General features: G+C 42.8%; 1 protein-coding gene across 1 annotated transcript in view; it reads right to left on the bottom strand.

Moving 5' to 3' along the window:
- Positions 1–15,772, bottom strand: part of HDGFL3 (HDGF like 3) — a 39,630-nt gene that overhangs the window by 3,071 nt on the left and 20,787 nt on the right. The window contains exons 2-3 of the mRNA XM_015831675.1: positions 5,002–5,078; positions 313–451 (exon numbers count right to left, since the gene is read on the bottom strand). Of these exons, the coding sequence (XP_015687161.1) occupies positions 313–451; positions 5,002–5,078 (216 nt within the window). The remainder of the gene's footprint in view (positions 1–312; positions 452–5,001; positions 5,079–15,772) is intronic.

The following is a 15,772-nucleotide window of genomic DNA, read 5'->3' as shown; positions in this document are numbered from 1 at the left end:
CAATGACGCAACTTGAAGAAGGTGCGTGCTTTCCCTTATATCACAACTCAATCATGCTCCATACACAACGGGTGGTAGATAGCAACATGTCCGGTAAGATCCTTTCTCCAGTTGTATAAAATCCTACTTAGTCATCTTTGTGTCTTTTTAACCCACACTGCTTAGGCAAAAATCTCACAAGAGAACAGCTCAAACCCCAAAAGTTCTGGCCACATAAGTCTTGCTTTCTGTTGTCACTATCACATATTGACAAAAGGAAATAGTGGTGGGGGTGGTGGGGTTAAAAGGAAAAAAAAGGAAGTCCATTTTTACCTGGTATCCACTAAACTTGACCCCGGGGTTGTTTTCAATTTCCCACAGGCCTTCATTAAACCCTTTTCGTTTGTTTGATTTTCCAAACTTGTCTTTATATTCTTTGTAAGGGAAGAGGTCTTTAGGCCCCAGAAATGCCCTGTAGTTGAGAAAAAAAAAGGATAGAATCAAATGGTTGAGCAAATTATTATAATCCATATCTTCTACAGACATGTGTTATTCATTAACTAGAGGAAAATGGCAGATAAATCCCCTTTTGTTGCCTAGACTGACTGTGGCTCGGTTCAGATACCACATCAAACCATGGTGTGTGAACGCCACCTCATCACTTAAATCTGTGGTTAGACCTTTGAAAGATGAAACCCTTGGTGGCCTTCAGAGGAAAAATATAACATCTGCCGTTGTTGTTTTTTCCCCATTCAAATATCAGCTTTCCCCCACTTTGCACACTCCAGACATATTCTGTGACACACACACACCAATCCAACATGGCCACGTTGACTGGGGAATTCTGGGAGATTTATAATATCAGCATAGACAAGGATTCTCCAGGGGAGAAGACCAAAAGATACCTATCCATATTAGAATGTTGGTGGGATGGAAAAGACAATCTGAGCTTGATTCTTGGTGGCTACAGCAGCACGTTCTTGTAGATCTGGGGGAAATTATATTAAAGTGTTTTCTTCCACAGTTGCAGACCAGAGAGTCCCTACCATTCAGCCACCAACCAGCCATAATTTTGAGATTAGCCAACATTGTCCTCTTCTGTAATCCCAATTTGTAAGTGGCTGCAGTCTTCATAGACATTTGCACCACTTAGGTGACCCGGAGGACACAGACAAACCTCCAAGTGGCCTCAATGACTCTCTAAAAGAATGCAAATGATCAGCTGTCTGCAAGGAGCATAAATCCTTCCATTCTCCACCATCCGGTTAGAGCTGAAGAAACTTCTTGGATGAGAAGCGGAACGTCTTCAAAGAAAAACAAAGGAAGTCCAGTCGTCTCTTGAAAAAGCACCTTTGGGACAACCATGACCTGGAGGACCGAGAATCTCCATAGACATAAAGCTTATCTACACAATCATCACACCTCTCCAAATTATGCCAGGTCTATAAAGAGAGCCCAGTTCTCTACAGCAGCATTTCAAAGCCCTGGGCTTACAAGTTGTGTTGTTTTTTTTAACCATTTACATAATTGCTAACTGCTGGTATAACACAATCTAATTTGGCCCTGACTTTGAATCACTCATGTCACGGGGTGGCGACGCACAGTTCTGGAAAAATGAGAATATACCATCAGAGGAAGAAGTGATAAGAAAAATCCTGGACTGTGCTGAGATGGACAAATTAACAAAAGAGATAAAAGAAAAGGAAGACACAGAGTACTATCTAATATGGAACAAGTGGTATGACTGGTTGGAGACTAGAAATAATAGAGGAGAATAAATGTGGAAAGGTCAAAAGTGGAAAATGTGTGTATAATAATGTATAGTAATAATAATATGTATCATTCTTAGTATGAAGTATAGCATGAAGGAAGAAAAATGCAAATAAGAAACAACGGGGCAACAAGGACAAATATTCTAAAGAAGAATAAGGGGGGGAAATGTAAATAATAGAAGATTACCGTTACAAAATCGCTGTTAAAAAAAAGGGAGGAGTATATACTGTGTGTGTATGTGTGTTATGTTTTGTTTTGTTTTGTTGGTTTAAAAAATAAAAAAATATTTAAAAAAAAACACGGGGTGGCGAATGACACGTTTAGTCCTTGCTGCTGTCGATGCTGTGATGCAGGAAATGATCAGGCTGAGCCCGAGGGAGGGGTCAAGCACGTCATCATTTTGGAGTCCCTTCATACCCACAAGAGATATGACTCCAGGCCACCTCGAATTCATTGACTCCTATCCACTACCAATTTGCCTTGACCGTTAGTAGTTCAAATTCTTGTATGGAGCTAGCATGGAATAAACTTGTACTCATTTGAACAGCCCCGATTCCTGATTTCTTGCACCTGATAGTTGAGTTGCAAGACATTTTCGGTAGGACGTATACATTAGTTTATCCCAGAATTTCACCAATCACGTCTTGGGGACATGAATTGATCCTACATCTTGGGTTACTGCATCATTGGTACACTAGCTCCTGTGGCGCATCATTTGGCCACACACTACTTTGTGGCTAGTTCATTTCTCTGCTGCCACCAGGCTGAATGTCTGACATCTTACAAATACTACAAACGCTCTCAAATTGTGCTCTCATCAACATAACGGAGAGAAATGCATTTCCTGAATATATAAAGGTTGTAGTTGTGTTGTTCACCGTTTCTTTTCCTGTAAACAACAGCAGTTGTCTTGCGGTTAAAAGTTTAGCAGGACCTGCCCTCCTGTGGTGAAGAGAAAGAAGGCACTTGCCAACTTTACGGCAACACACTGTTCCATCACACAGCACTGTGTTCGTGTCATCACTTTGGCTAGGAAGACACAGCACGTTTTGCTGACCCCCTGCCCTTCCCCTGCCGTTCTTCACCAGGGAAGAGAACGCAATCTCTGCCTTTTCAGAAACATCTCCTCTTTGTGCATTTTTTAGAAGACAAAAAAGGGGAGAAGCGATAGCCCTCTTCAATCAAGAATAATTGTCGAAATACGACCTGGTTGTATATATAGATTTTTCTCCAAGCTTCTGGCATGCAGTCCAGCTGGTTTCTTGTTATCCAAAGGAAACCAGGATCTGGCGTACTGATTTATGATCACATGAACTGAAGGAAATTGGGAGCTGCAGAGAAGCGACATCTGGAGAGCTCCAAGTTCTGCACTCTTGCTTACTGTTGTTGCTTCCTCCCCCTTCCCCCCCCCCCTCAGGATCATTCACTAAAATTTATTCTTGGCTTCTTATGAATTGTTTGAGATATTTTTTTTTACTCTCTCTTGTATTCAATCATGTCCAAATCTCAGGGACTGCCTGGAGAAATCCCTGAGGTTTTCTTGGCAAGGTTTTTGAGAAGTGGTTTGCCATGGCCTCCTTCACAGGACTGGGAAGAGGTGACTGGCCCAAGGCGACCCAACTGGCTTCATGCCTCAGGTAGGACTAGAACTCACAGTCTCCCGGTTTCTAGCCTGACGCCTTCACGGCTACACCCAGCTGGCTTTCTTGGCATCTTGCAGGTTGTTTGAAATCACACCTTCTGCTGAATCTGTTCCAGCTGCAGATCAAAGGCGGGCTGCAAAAGCAGAAGGCACCTCACAACGACAGAATTCTATGGAATCCTGGTTTCCTCCACGTGGCCTGTGAACCTTGCTGTCTGGTTATATGAGATCTTAGAAGGCTGCGTCTTCAGAAGGAGCAGCTGAGAAACACCCCACTTTTGAGATCAACGTCCAGCTGTGAGGACTTCAACACCCAGAATCCTCCAGCTGAGAATCCCGGAAGGGCTCCACATCTGGCGTCTGATCAGGCAGCTACAATGTTTAATCTCGACGGTGTCGTGATTGGTGAGCAGTGTTTGTCTGGTGACTCATGAGGCATGGTCCATTTTTGCCAATCAAGTCCTATATGAAAGTGTCTCCTCCACAGCTGCCAAGGAAACAGTCGTGACTCCGCAGGCAGAGAAGCCATCGGCCGCCGCAGAAAGGCAGAACGGTGTGTTGATGCTGTGCTGAGGGACTATCCTGTCTTTGACCTTTTCCTTTAGCTGCAAGGTGTTTTTGTGACAGGCTATGCGAGGGCTGCGTTCACACTTTACTTCTGAACTGCTGCACTTTGAGAAGAAGAGAGTTTTGCTTCTGCGGTGGCAAAAATCAAGAGTCTGGTAGCATCTTCTCTAAGGCCTCTTACGAAAAAGCGTAAGCTTTCCTGACTGCCAGCTCGCGTCATCGGATGCAATCAGCTGGTTTGCAAATGCACGCTTTTCCCTTAAGTAATGGGGATGACCAATATCCTTCCACACTGTTTTTTTTTTAAAGCCTCATTCAATTCTCCACTCCCCACTCCCCCCCACAATGTATTAAATTTCCTGGATCTGAAGGTCTGACCTGCTGAATTAATGCATACTCTCTTAATTGCTCTCTGTCTTTTCAGATGGGGAAGGGAACAGAAGGGCTATAATTATGGGTTTCCTTGCATTATTATTATCATCATTATTATTATTTTTGCTTTTCCTATGTTACCATAAAAAATGAAAAGCGGAAAATACTGCAATGGCAGGAAACAGGTCGTTAAAACCTCCTCCATTTGGGAAGAGAAGTCACCCGATAACCATTAAGAAAAAGATTATTAAAGGGGCAAATTACGTAGCTAATAATCATATCCCTTCCTCCCAACACTTAGAACAGGGGTCCCCGACTTCCGGTCTGTAGATAGATAGATAGATAGATAGATAGATAGATAGATAGATAGATAGATAGATTAGATAGATAGATAGATAGATAGATAGATAGATAGATAGATAGATAGATAGATAGATAGATAGATGATAGATAGATAGATAGATAGATAGATAGATAGATAGATAGATAGATAGATAGATAGATAGATAGATAGATAACTTTTATTGTCATTTTTAATTGTGGGCACAAGGGATGGATGGATATGCTTCGCAATGGGATGGGCGGCAAATAAATCTTAATAAATAAATACACAAATAAGCTTAAACATCAGAACCTCTTAAAATGGTCTACAGAATTTGCTCACTTACGTTTCATGAGTCCCAAAAAAGAAAATGGGGTATTTATTTGCTGGAGGCTTCACAGCTCCCTCTGGGAGTTCATCAATCTGTCAGTCAAAGAGAAAGAATGATCCATCAATAAATGTCCAGTTAAAAAAAAACTGCTCAAAGAGCATAGAGATCAATGGACAATGGGAAGCGCTGTTCAAGTGAAGGTTCAGGGTAGACACCAAAATTGAGAACCGCTTGGGTGTAGCAGCAAAGGCGCTAGGCTAAACCTGGGAGACTCTAAGTTCTAGCCCATCCGTAGGGACGAACGTCAGCTAGATGATTTTGGATCAGTCCCTCTCTCTCAAACTCAACCTACATCACAAGGTATTTGTTGTGAGAAAACAGGAAGTGGGCACATCAGATTATGAATAGCACTAGTACTAGCCCTTAGATGTATATACCGCTTCACAGTGCTTTACAGCCCTCTCTAAATGGTTTTCAGAGTCAGCCTATTGTCCCTCCAACAATCTGGATCCTCATTTTACCGACCTCGGAAGGATGGAAGGCGGAGTCAACCTTGAGCTGGTCAAGATCGAACTCCTGTCAGTGGGCAGAATTAGCCTGCAATAGAATAGCACTTAGACTTATATACCGCTTTGTAGTGCTTTACAGCCCTCAGCGGTTTACACAGTCAGCCTATCGCCCCCAACAATCTGGGTCCTCATTTTACCGACCTTGGAAGGATGGAAGGCTGAGTCAATCTTGACCCAGTCAGGATCGAACTCCTGTCAGTGGGCAGAGTTAGCCTGCGATACTGCATTCTCACCACTGTGCTACCATGGCTCTTTGCCGCTTTGAGTTGATCAAGAAAGAAACTGAATAAATAAGTAAGATTCTATTATTCTACGCTAAAACAATGCTTGGGATCCCTGTCATGGCTGCTCTGTGACTCGGTCTACTTCGCAGGTTACCATCCACCTTGAGAACCTGTCCAGGTTTCTCTCTCTGTCCCCTCTGAACAAAATCAAGGCAGGATTACCTTTAAGTTTCTTTCTCAAGCTTCCTTCTTTCTCAGCACTGTCTAATCTTTTCTCAAAATTCTTTCTTAACAGTTGGCCAAGGTCAGCTCCACACCCTTCACATGGGCAAAGCTTCAATAGATGGTCATGGCCAAGGACTTGTCTTCTCTGAACTATCTCTCTTTGTCTTGAATGGCCTTGAATGATGTCTTAATAGGAGGAACGGATTCTGCTTGGATCCAGGGGTCCTTAAGGCACCCTTTCAAACTTGCAATTTTAAGATACGTAGGCTTCAACTCCCATAATTCCCTTCAATTCACTGGGAATTGAAGGCCAGACATCTTAAAGTTGCCAAGTTTGGAAAAACACAAACCTTTATAGACAGTAACCAGAAGTATGAATTGGGCCTAGAAGCCTTCAAGAGAAAAAGTGCCCAAATCTTGTATAGATAAAAGACTTCCTGTAGGATTAGTTAAAGGAAAAGAGGACTATTTTTATTTATAAGCCTGGATTCCATTCCATTCCATTCTTTCCTTCTAAACAATAATCCCAAAACAGGGTATCTCATGTTCATACCTGTTCATTTCCCCAACTTGAAAACTAGTCTAGACAGTCCCTATGGGGTCTTCCCTTGATTTTATTCCCACAATTCCAAGAATATGTGATGCAAGAGCTACAGTTTCAGACGAGACTGGGAAGATCTGGTTCACCCACCCCATTAAACATGAAGCTTTGGACAAACTGCTAAATTCTTGTGGGAAAAGGCTAAACTAAATATAAAATTGCTAGGAAATGATCAAGGACTAGCAACATGTTTGCGGCATGTTGTTTATCCCCAAAGATGAAAAGAATTGCAAAGGGTTTAAAAAGGAGAGGAAATTTTCGATGGCTCGGTGCTTTTTAAAAGTGTTTTGTTACAAACAGCAAGCAGCCATTTCCTGACTAGTATGACATAACAATAATAATGATACAATTGCTTAACAATACAACTGCAGCACCCACCACTATATCAAACAGTAAGGCTGGAATTTCATTCTAAAAAAAAGAAAGAAAGAAAGAAAGAAAGAAAGGAAGGAAGGAAGGAAGGAAGGAAGGAAGGAAGGAAGGAAGGAAGGAAGGAAGGAAGGAAGGAAGGAAGGAAGGAAGGAAGGAAAGAAAACAGCTCAGAGTCCAAAGAGGTAACTAAAATGCCTTTTCCAAAATTGGGATTTTATTCCATTTTTACAGTGGCAAGCTCCTTTTTTTTCACTTTCGCTTAGAGTAGTCTGAAGAAGGCTTCCTTCAAAAATAATGTTTTTAATAAGCAGGTCCATGCTCACTAAATCGTCTCGTTGTTTATTTATTTAAAAAGATTTGCGTGGGCCAGAGAGGCTCATAAGCACAAAACAATAAAAATAGCAAAAAGCATAAAAGCCACCCCAGAACTCCCAAAATGAATTAAAAACAAACCAGCAAATAAACCCTTCCTAGTTCCCAAGCACAACACATCTCCACATACCCAACAAATTGTACAGCACCAACAGAAATGATTTTTTTTTTAGCTCAGGGTGGAACTGTGGGGTCCTTGGTGCTCTCTGTTTTTTCTTGCAGACGTTTCATGACCCAACTAGGTAATATCATCAGTGCTAGATGGTGGTAGGCTTTTAGTTGGATAATGAAGCATTTGCAAGAAAACAACCAAGAACTCTGCAAACTGCGGCGCTTCCAAGCTTATACCAACCCATGATTTGTTGGAAAAAATAGGTGTTTAAAGCTTTTGGGAAAGCAGGAGAACAGGAGCCTGTCAGATCTCAGAAGGAAGAAGGCCGCAAAGGGCAGAGTTTGGGGGGGAGGGACAAAAAACTACACCCATCTCATTGAGGATCAACATTTCAATAAACATCCATCAGGAGCATACTTTGATCTGGTTGATTTGGAGAAATTTTAACCACCTGCTTCTTTTAAATTACGTTGTTCCTGATATCAGAAAGGACTATTGCCCGCCATCTTGTGCAACAGAAGCCAAGATCGTATCCTGTGTGTCAATGTCATTCGGCAAAAGACAACAAATATTTGTGTCTTCACAACCTCTTTTGTGAAGGTTTAGAATTTCCAGGCTCAGGATTCCCAGTTCATGTTATTTCAGGAATTCCAGTCTCACCCTTGTCGGGGCCGGGCTGGAGAATACGGTTCTCTCCACCCTTCCCGTTGTGATTGAACAGCGTGTGCAGGAAGAGGCAAAGACAACTGATGTCCCTTTGTATCAGCGACACTGGAAACTGGAGGAAGGGAGGAGAGTGCGGTAGAACTGCCAATCAACGCTTGGCAATGCAAGACTCCTCCTCCTTGGGAATATAAATTCGGAGGAGGGGCTCTGCATTGTCACCGTTTGACTGACATTTCCCCCGCCCAATCGTTGCAGAAAAGAAGGCTGGCAAACGCAAGCACACTGATTCCTTGTAAAGCTGGAAAACAAAATGTGGCCCTTTTATTCAAGCACGACGGACAAGGCTCGCTACCTGCCCTTTGTGGCGAGCTGTATCCTTTCGACACAAAGAGGAATTCCGCTCGGATAGTAATTCCACTTGGAATCAGCTAGAAAAAAAAGGAAAGTGAACAATTAGGGCACCCGCAGCCTCGGCCAGATTCGGTGGCAGTCTTGGCAGCCAGGTTATTCTCCCTGTAGCTGTTGTTTTCCTGAGGCTGCATTGGCAATTCTTCTCACCGGCTGCAGGACCCAAAGGGAAAAGAAAGAGGGAGGGGCAGAGGCCCACTCATCAGCCCCCACTGGCACTGAGATCCAGGAACAAAGGAGGGACAGAGGAGAATCTGCTCACCCCTGCTGCACAACAATCCCCACGCACAACAATCCCCACACTGTTGGTTGCTTCGGGAAGAAAACAAACTACTGCCGAAGTGCTGGCTGTAACACAACCCCACCAGCAGGCTAGAGTTGGCGCCAAGTGCACAAAATCCTCTTTGTTGGTTCTCCCCTTGTACATCAACCCTCCCACTGTTTAGGAAGATAATAGCCTTTATCTAACCAGATGCCGAAGACTATGGAGAAATAGATCTTATGTTGCTTAAGAATGGAATTGGTGTTAGAATTAGGAGGCTTGGGAAGGGAGGGCAGTTCATGAAACCCTTAGCACGATCAGGACTTAGCTCTAGCCTGGATTGTTCCCATAAGAGGCAATGTGGGTGAGCAATAGGCAAGAGACACCTCTGCTCTAACTGGCTGAGAACTTTCCAGATGACCACTAGATGGCAGCAGAGAGTTAAGGTGTCTGCAGCTCTTTGCCGCCATCTCTTGGCCATCTGCATTTTGGGGGTGAGCATCACTTGGTAATAAAGCAACATACAACGTAAGGATATATAACATACAACAGAGGTCCCCAACCGTTTGGGCGCCAGGGACTGGTTCCGTGGAGAGAGGTTTTTCCGCAAACCGGAGGGGACGTGGTTTTGCGTGCTGCCTTCATCCTGCGGATGGAGCTTCGCTTGTTTGCACGGACTGGTTTCTGGCACGGATGGGTGCCGGTCCATGGACCGAGGGTTGGGGACCCCTGACATAGAACATAGGAATGAAATGAAATGGGAATTGGTCTTCAGGGTTATCCTGACTTTTCTACACGTATGATATAAGTGGCCTATACAGACTGTATGGTGACCAGTTTGGTGTAGTGGTGAAGGCATCCAGCTAGATTCTGGGAGTTTTAGTCCCATATTAGACCCAAAGCCAACTGGGTGACCTTGAACCAGTCATTTTTTCCCTCAGTCCTAGGGGGAAGATAATGGCGAATGTCTTCCAAAAATCTTGGAAAGGAAACTGCAGAGACTAGTCCAAGCAGTTGCCTGGACTCAACAACTGACTTCAAGGCACACAGCCACGTGGTAGCCAGATATAGAAGAAACAGGGATGACCTTGGAGAAACTAAGGAGCAAACGTTAGTAAAGTATGAACAGGAAAGCGTGAGGAAGTAACTTAAGATTTCCCTACCTTGATTCTCTTTTGTGTAGGGCAGGGGTAGGCAACCTTGGCTCTTTTATGACTCGTGGACTTCAACTCCTGGCTCGGGAATTCTGGGAGTTGAAGTCCACGAGTCATAAAAGAGCCAAGGTTGCCTACCCCTGGTATAGCCTATATTAAAGGAATCTTGAAAACCTAGCAGCATTTCTCCTTGCTTCCCTATACAAAAGGGAGAAATGCTATTCCCCTTCCCTTCCCCTACACCAGGGGTAGGCAACCTTGGCTCTTTTATGACTCGTGGACTTCAACTCCCAGAATTCCTGAGCCAGCCATGCTGAGAGGAAAGGGAGAGGTTTCCAAGCTCAGCCATGCTGGCTCAGGAATTCTGGGAGTTGAAGTCCACGAGTCATAAAAGAGCCAAGGTTGCCTACCCCTGGGCTATACAGTTAGATTCTGTGCTCTAGTCTAAGCCTATTTCTCAGCTTCAAAACCCAATTTGAGCCTGCATGAATCTTGGTTTCTTGAGGGTGCTTCCTACTGTAGTTCACTCTTTCCAACCACCAATGTATCATCCTGAGCTCAACTTTGAAAAATGTCAAAATCCTCTAAAAAATACATAGTCTACCATTTAAGAACCCGTGGGCCAGAGTTTGGATAGTAATATTTATTCCTTGAAAAGAGAACTCCATTGTTCAGTGGTTGTGTTTTTTCCCCCAAAAATCATTAAAGGCTGGACCCACTTTTAATTGTTAAATATTTGAGGGTGAGCAGTTGATAAACACTGCAAGATTCTTTGCTTTGGGGCAAAAATATAACTTTCAGCTCTTTGTCACATTTATATCGTATAAAATCGTATCGTATAAACGTTGGCTTTTCTCCTTTTCTGAATATTTCATACAGAAGATCTCTTTTAATGGGATGTTGTTTACAAAGGCACAAAAGATTCCAGTTTATAACTAAAGGATAGAAGTGGAATTATGTCTTCGGTTGCCTTTAGGACATAGGTTTTGGGGTTTACTATTCTACTAGTTTGGCCACTTACTATTTATTATTGCTATAGTTATTCATAGTGGTGGTTAAGTAATGGTTATTAATATTACAGGACTTGAGTGGCCAATAAATTTAACTAATATTAATAATAATAATGATTTATGTGTACCAGATATTTCTCTTCTAAAATGCTACATAAATGTTCAGTTGTTTCTCGCTTTTGATTCATTGTTCTTTAAAACAGAAAAAAATACATTTTAAAAAAATCACTAAAAATATAAAATTGTTACTAATTCCCAACAGCCCTTACTCTCACTTATTTCTTAAATGGCCTCAGATTTATTGATGTAACTTTCTTTATCATTTACTCACACAGCTTCCTGTTATATTTCTCTATGAAAGGAAACATTAGGCCCGCTAGATTAATCAGCTAAAGTACTGTGATTAGTTAGAACCAATTAATCAGTGAGGCTGAATCATTAAAAACAGGGCAGAGAATATGCATTCGATTGTGTTACTGCAACTTCAGAATTAACCAGCACAATCTTTTCTTCTAACAACAAACAGCCTCTTTGGTTGACTATAGCACACATTGCATTTCCTTCAGCGTAGCTGGAGAGTGACACAGATATTTATATGGATCTAACAGAACAATTAATTGGCTGATTTAAAAGAGCGATGAGTAGCTAACTACAGTATATATTTTGCTTCAGGTGTGGATCTGTAATCCTCAGGCTAATGCTATATTTGGGGGTGGGGAAGTAAAGTCAGGATAATATTAGGGGAATATTTTGGCTGTGGAGAACAGCAGTAAAGGCCAATGGTAATCAGAATTTACTAAAGTGTACTTATTTCCTGACTGATTCTGAATGAGGTGGTTCACTTAACTCTACGGCAGGAGCCCTGGTGGCATAGTGGTTAGAATGCAGTATTGCAAGCTAACTCTGCCCATTGTCTGGAGTTCGATCCTGATGGGGCTCAAGGTTGACTCAACCTTCCATCCTTCCAAAGTCAGTAAAATGAGGGTCCAGATTGTTGGGGGCAATATGCTGACTCTGTAAATCATTCAGGGAGGGCTGTGAAGCACTGTGGAACAGTCTATAAGTCTAAGTGCCATTGCTATTTCCTCTTTAGTCTTGCCTTTGATGTCCATAGCAAAGATCCACCTTGAAAAACAACCTCTATGAATGTTCAGCCAAGAAGCACATGGATATACACACACTCACAAAATGCAGTAGAAGGACAAGTAGAAGCGGGGTGGGGAGGAGAAGTCAAGAGAGGAACTAGCCTGGAGTTGTTACATTCCAAGTCCAACCTCTCGTGAATTCTGTCTTTAGGACTGACCGTTAGTCTGTTAGATTCTTGTATTTAGGCACAAGGAATAAATCAACTTAATTGAAATGTATTGTGTGGTCCTAAGATGGGGGTTTATTTAATCTGACAGCAACACTGGACACTTATTCTCTGAGTAAGTTTTAAAAGCTCAAAAAGAGCTTTAAAAAGAACAAATGCAAAACCAGAGTTCATAGCACCGGAATTCTAATTTCTGGAAACCTATCATAGCCTTTTCCCCAATCTGCTAGATTTGTCTTGTCAAGCCAGCAATGGCCATGCTATCGACATACAAATATTCAAGATTTTATTCCCCGCAAATGTAAGAGTCACCAAGTTGGAAAAGCTTTGGCACAGATTTTGTAGGCTGTTCTTGACAACACATCCACAACAATGACAGTGAACTTTGAAGTTAGCCTTTTCAATATCTCAGGTTTTTTTTTTATTTGCCTTAAATCTGACTCATTCAAAACGTTAACAAAACCCAGCAATGTAGGCACAGAAAGCTTAAAAAAAAAAACCAAATAAAAGTCCATCTCCACTTCCTGTCTACATTTTACAAACTCTCCCTTTTTGTTCACTCAGCTCTGGATGTCTAATGTTTATCCTTGAAAGTCCTCAGCTGCGTTAGCTTCTGGAGACTTTTATGTGGATTCCAGTCTCCCTGCTAAGTGGCACACTGCCACTATTATATGCCTTCCCAACATTTTTTTACTTCAAAGCATGCGTATTACCCGAGCCTGGTTGCTCTTGACTTGAACAAGACCAAGAGAAAAGGATGCTATTAGATCAGTGGTTCTCAACCTTTTTAATGCCGCGACCCCAACCGGTCGTAAGTCGAGGACTAAACTGGTCGTAAGTCGAGGACTAAACCGGTCGTAAGTTGAGGACTAAACCGGTCGTAAGTCGAGGACTACCCAACCGGTTGTAAGTCGAGGACTTTCCCTGCCCGGGAGCACCGCGCATGCGTGGTTCCGCCCCCTGCGCCGGCCGAGGCGTAGCTGGCAAGCGGCAGAGACGGAGCAGGCCGACCACCAGCTGGCCCAGCCCAAGGGAGGTAAGGCACCTGCCGGAAAAGGGGAAAAAAATGGCGGACAAAAAAAATGGCAGACAAAAAAATATTGGACATCCTTGCTTGGCGACCCCTGTGAAATGGTCGATCGACCCCAAATGGGGTCCTGACCCACAGGTTGAGAACCACTGTATTAGATCAAGAAGTTTTGCATCAGGAGCCAAGTTCGCCAGAGTTGGTTACAAACAGCTTCTGGTACAATTTTGGAAAAGGAAGAGAAAAAAGACAAGAGGCTGCTAAACAAGCCTGCTAGCCCAGGGGTTCCCAACCCCCGGGCCGTGGACCGGTACCGGGCTGCGGCATGCCAGCAACCGGTCCGCACAAACAAGCAAAGCCCCATCCGTGGGATGCAGGCAGCACACAAAACCACACACTCTCCGGTCCGCGGAAAAAGCTTTCTCCACGGAACCGGTCCCTGGTGCCCAAAAGGTTGGGGACCTCTGTGTTAGCCAACAGCAACATAAAGGTAAAAGGATAGGCTTCCCCTTCCAGTTGTGTCCAACTCTAGGGGGTGGTGCTCATGTCTGTTTCTTAGCCAAGGAAGCCAGCATTATCCAAAGATGCTTCCAAAGTCATGTAGCCCGCGTGACTATACACCGGGATGCACAGAATTCTGTTACTTTCCCATTGAAGTGGTACCTATTTATCTACTCGCATTTGCATGCTTTCAAACTGCTAGTTGGGCAGGAGCTGGAGCAAGGAACGGGAGCTCACCCCGTCGCACAACACTCGGGTCTCAAACCCCGTCTGTCAGCCTTCCAGCTGACAATCTCAACGTCTTTAACTGCTGAGCCATTGAACCCCTTAACGGCAACACAAGACAATTCTAATAGTGGATGGCGAGGTTGCCTTTGAACTGAAACTATCTTTGCCATAAAACCTTTCCCTAAAAATTCTGAGATAAATCAGGATTCCCTAAAACAGGAAATCATAAACTAAGGGTACACCACTCATCCCGCTACATGAGTTGAAGCATAAATGGTTAGAATGCCAAGATTACCCAGATTGGGAAATGGCTTAAAATAATCCTTTCTGTCTTATTCCAGCCTCTGCCTGCTTACAAATCATGAATAGACATCTTCTATTTTCCAAAGGAGCAATGATTGACAGCAGGACAATCCCGATTTATCTATCTCTTTGTTCATTCATTCATTCACTTAATTTCTATAGCTGCCCATCTCAGTCAATGACCCTGGGTGGCTTACAACTTAAAACAAATAAATCTATTACAATTAAAATACCAAAAGCATGTTAAACAATAACACCAATAAAAAAATGCTAAAAAAAAATCCAGATTAAATATACATAGGAGCAAGATATTTTACCAGTTACTTTACCCTTAAGACCTTTTAGTAGCCCCGGTCCAAAATCTGTTTGAAAAATAGCAATATGGCACTAGATCTCATGGTTCTATGGTTCAGAATAACAGTTGGAAGGGACCTTGGAGGTCTTCTAGTCCAACCCCCTGCTCCAGCAGGAAACCCTATACCATTTCAGACAAATGGTTGTCCAGTCTCTTCTTAAAAAATCTCCAGTGATGGAGCACCCACAACTTCTGGAGGCAAGCTGTTCCTCTGGTTAATTGTCCCCACTGTTAGGAAGTTTCTCCTTAATTCCAGGTTGCTTCTCTCCTTGATTAGTTTCCACCCATTGTTTCATGTCCTGCCTTCTGGTGCTTTGGAGAATAGTTTGACTTCCTCTTCTTTGTGACAGCCCCTCTAATATTAGAACACTGCTATCATATCATGAATTGATCGGATTATGTGATGTATTTGCCAAACAGATCAGAAAAAGTTACAGAATAACAGAGTTAAAAGGACGGACCTTGGAGGTCTTCAATCTAGACCAACCCCCTGCTCAAGCAGGAAAGCCTATGCTGTTTCAGACAAATAGCTTTCTAATCTCAAAATCTCCAGTGATGGAGCACCCACAACTTATGGAAGCAAGTCGTTCCACTGGTTAATTGTTTTAACTCTTAGGAAATTCCTCCTTAGTTCTAGATTGCTTCTCTCCTCGATTAGTTTAGTTTAGTTTTAGATTAGATTAGATTAGTTCTTCTGTCTTTGGGGCAAAGTGGATGCATTTGGGGCAATCTGATTGTCAACGCTGCAAATACTGTATATTCTTGCTTTGACAATATGCAGAACTGTCTGGTATTTTTATAGTTAAATCAGGCAACAGTGAAAGGGGAGGAGAATAAGGAAAGCCCGGGAAAAAGAAACCGGAAGTGAATCACATCTTCCAAGTTCATTGGAAGATGTGAACCATGACCCCAAAATAGGGGAGGGAAAAATGCCTGGAATGTAGGTGCAACGGAAAAGAATCTCAGATCTAAGCATTTCCACCATGCCGTACTGACATCTCTGTAACCTTAATAAATGCTTTTAGGATTAAAAATATGCCTGAAAGTCCTTTTAAGTGTTTCGTTAATCAGACACATGACACTGA

The sequence above is a fragment of the Protobothrops mucrosquamatus genome, unplaced genomic scaffold (genome assembly GCF_001527695.2).
Source record: "Protobothrops mucrosquamatus isolate PMUCROS unplaced genomic scaffold, P.Mucros_1.0 scaffold_271, whole genome shotgun sequence".
In the NCBI taxonomy this organism is placed as follows: Eukaryota; Metazoa; Chordata; class Lepidosauria; order Squamata; family Viperidae; genus Protobothrops; species Protobothrops mucrosquamatus.
Note: the sequence above shows the minus strand (reverse complement) of the source record. Positions and strands in the feature narration are given on the sequence as shown.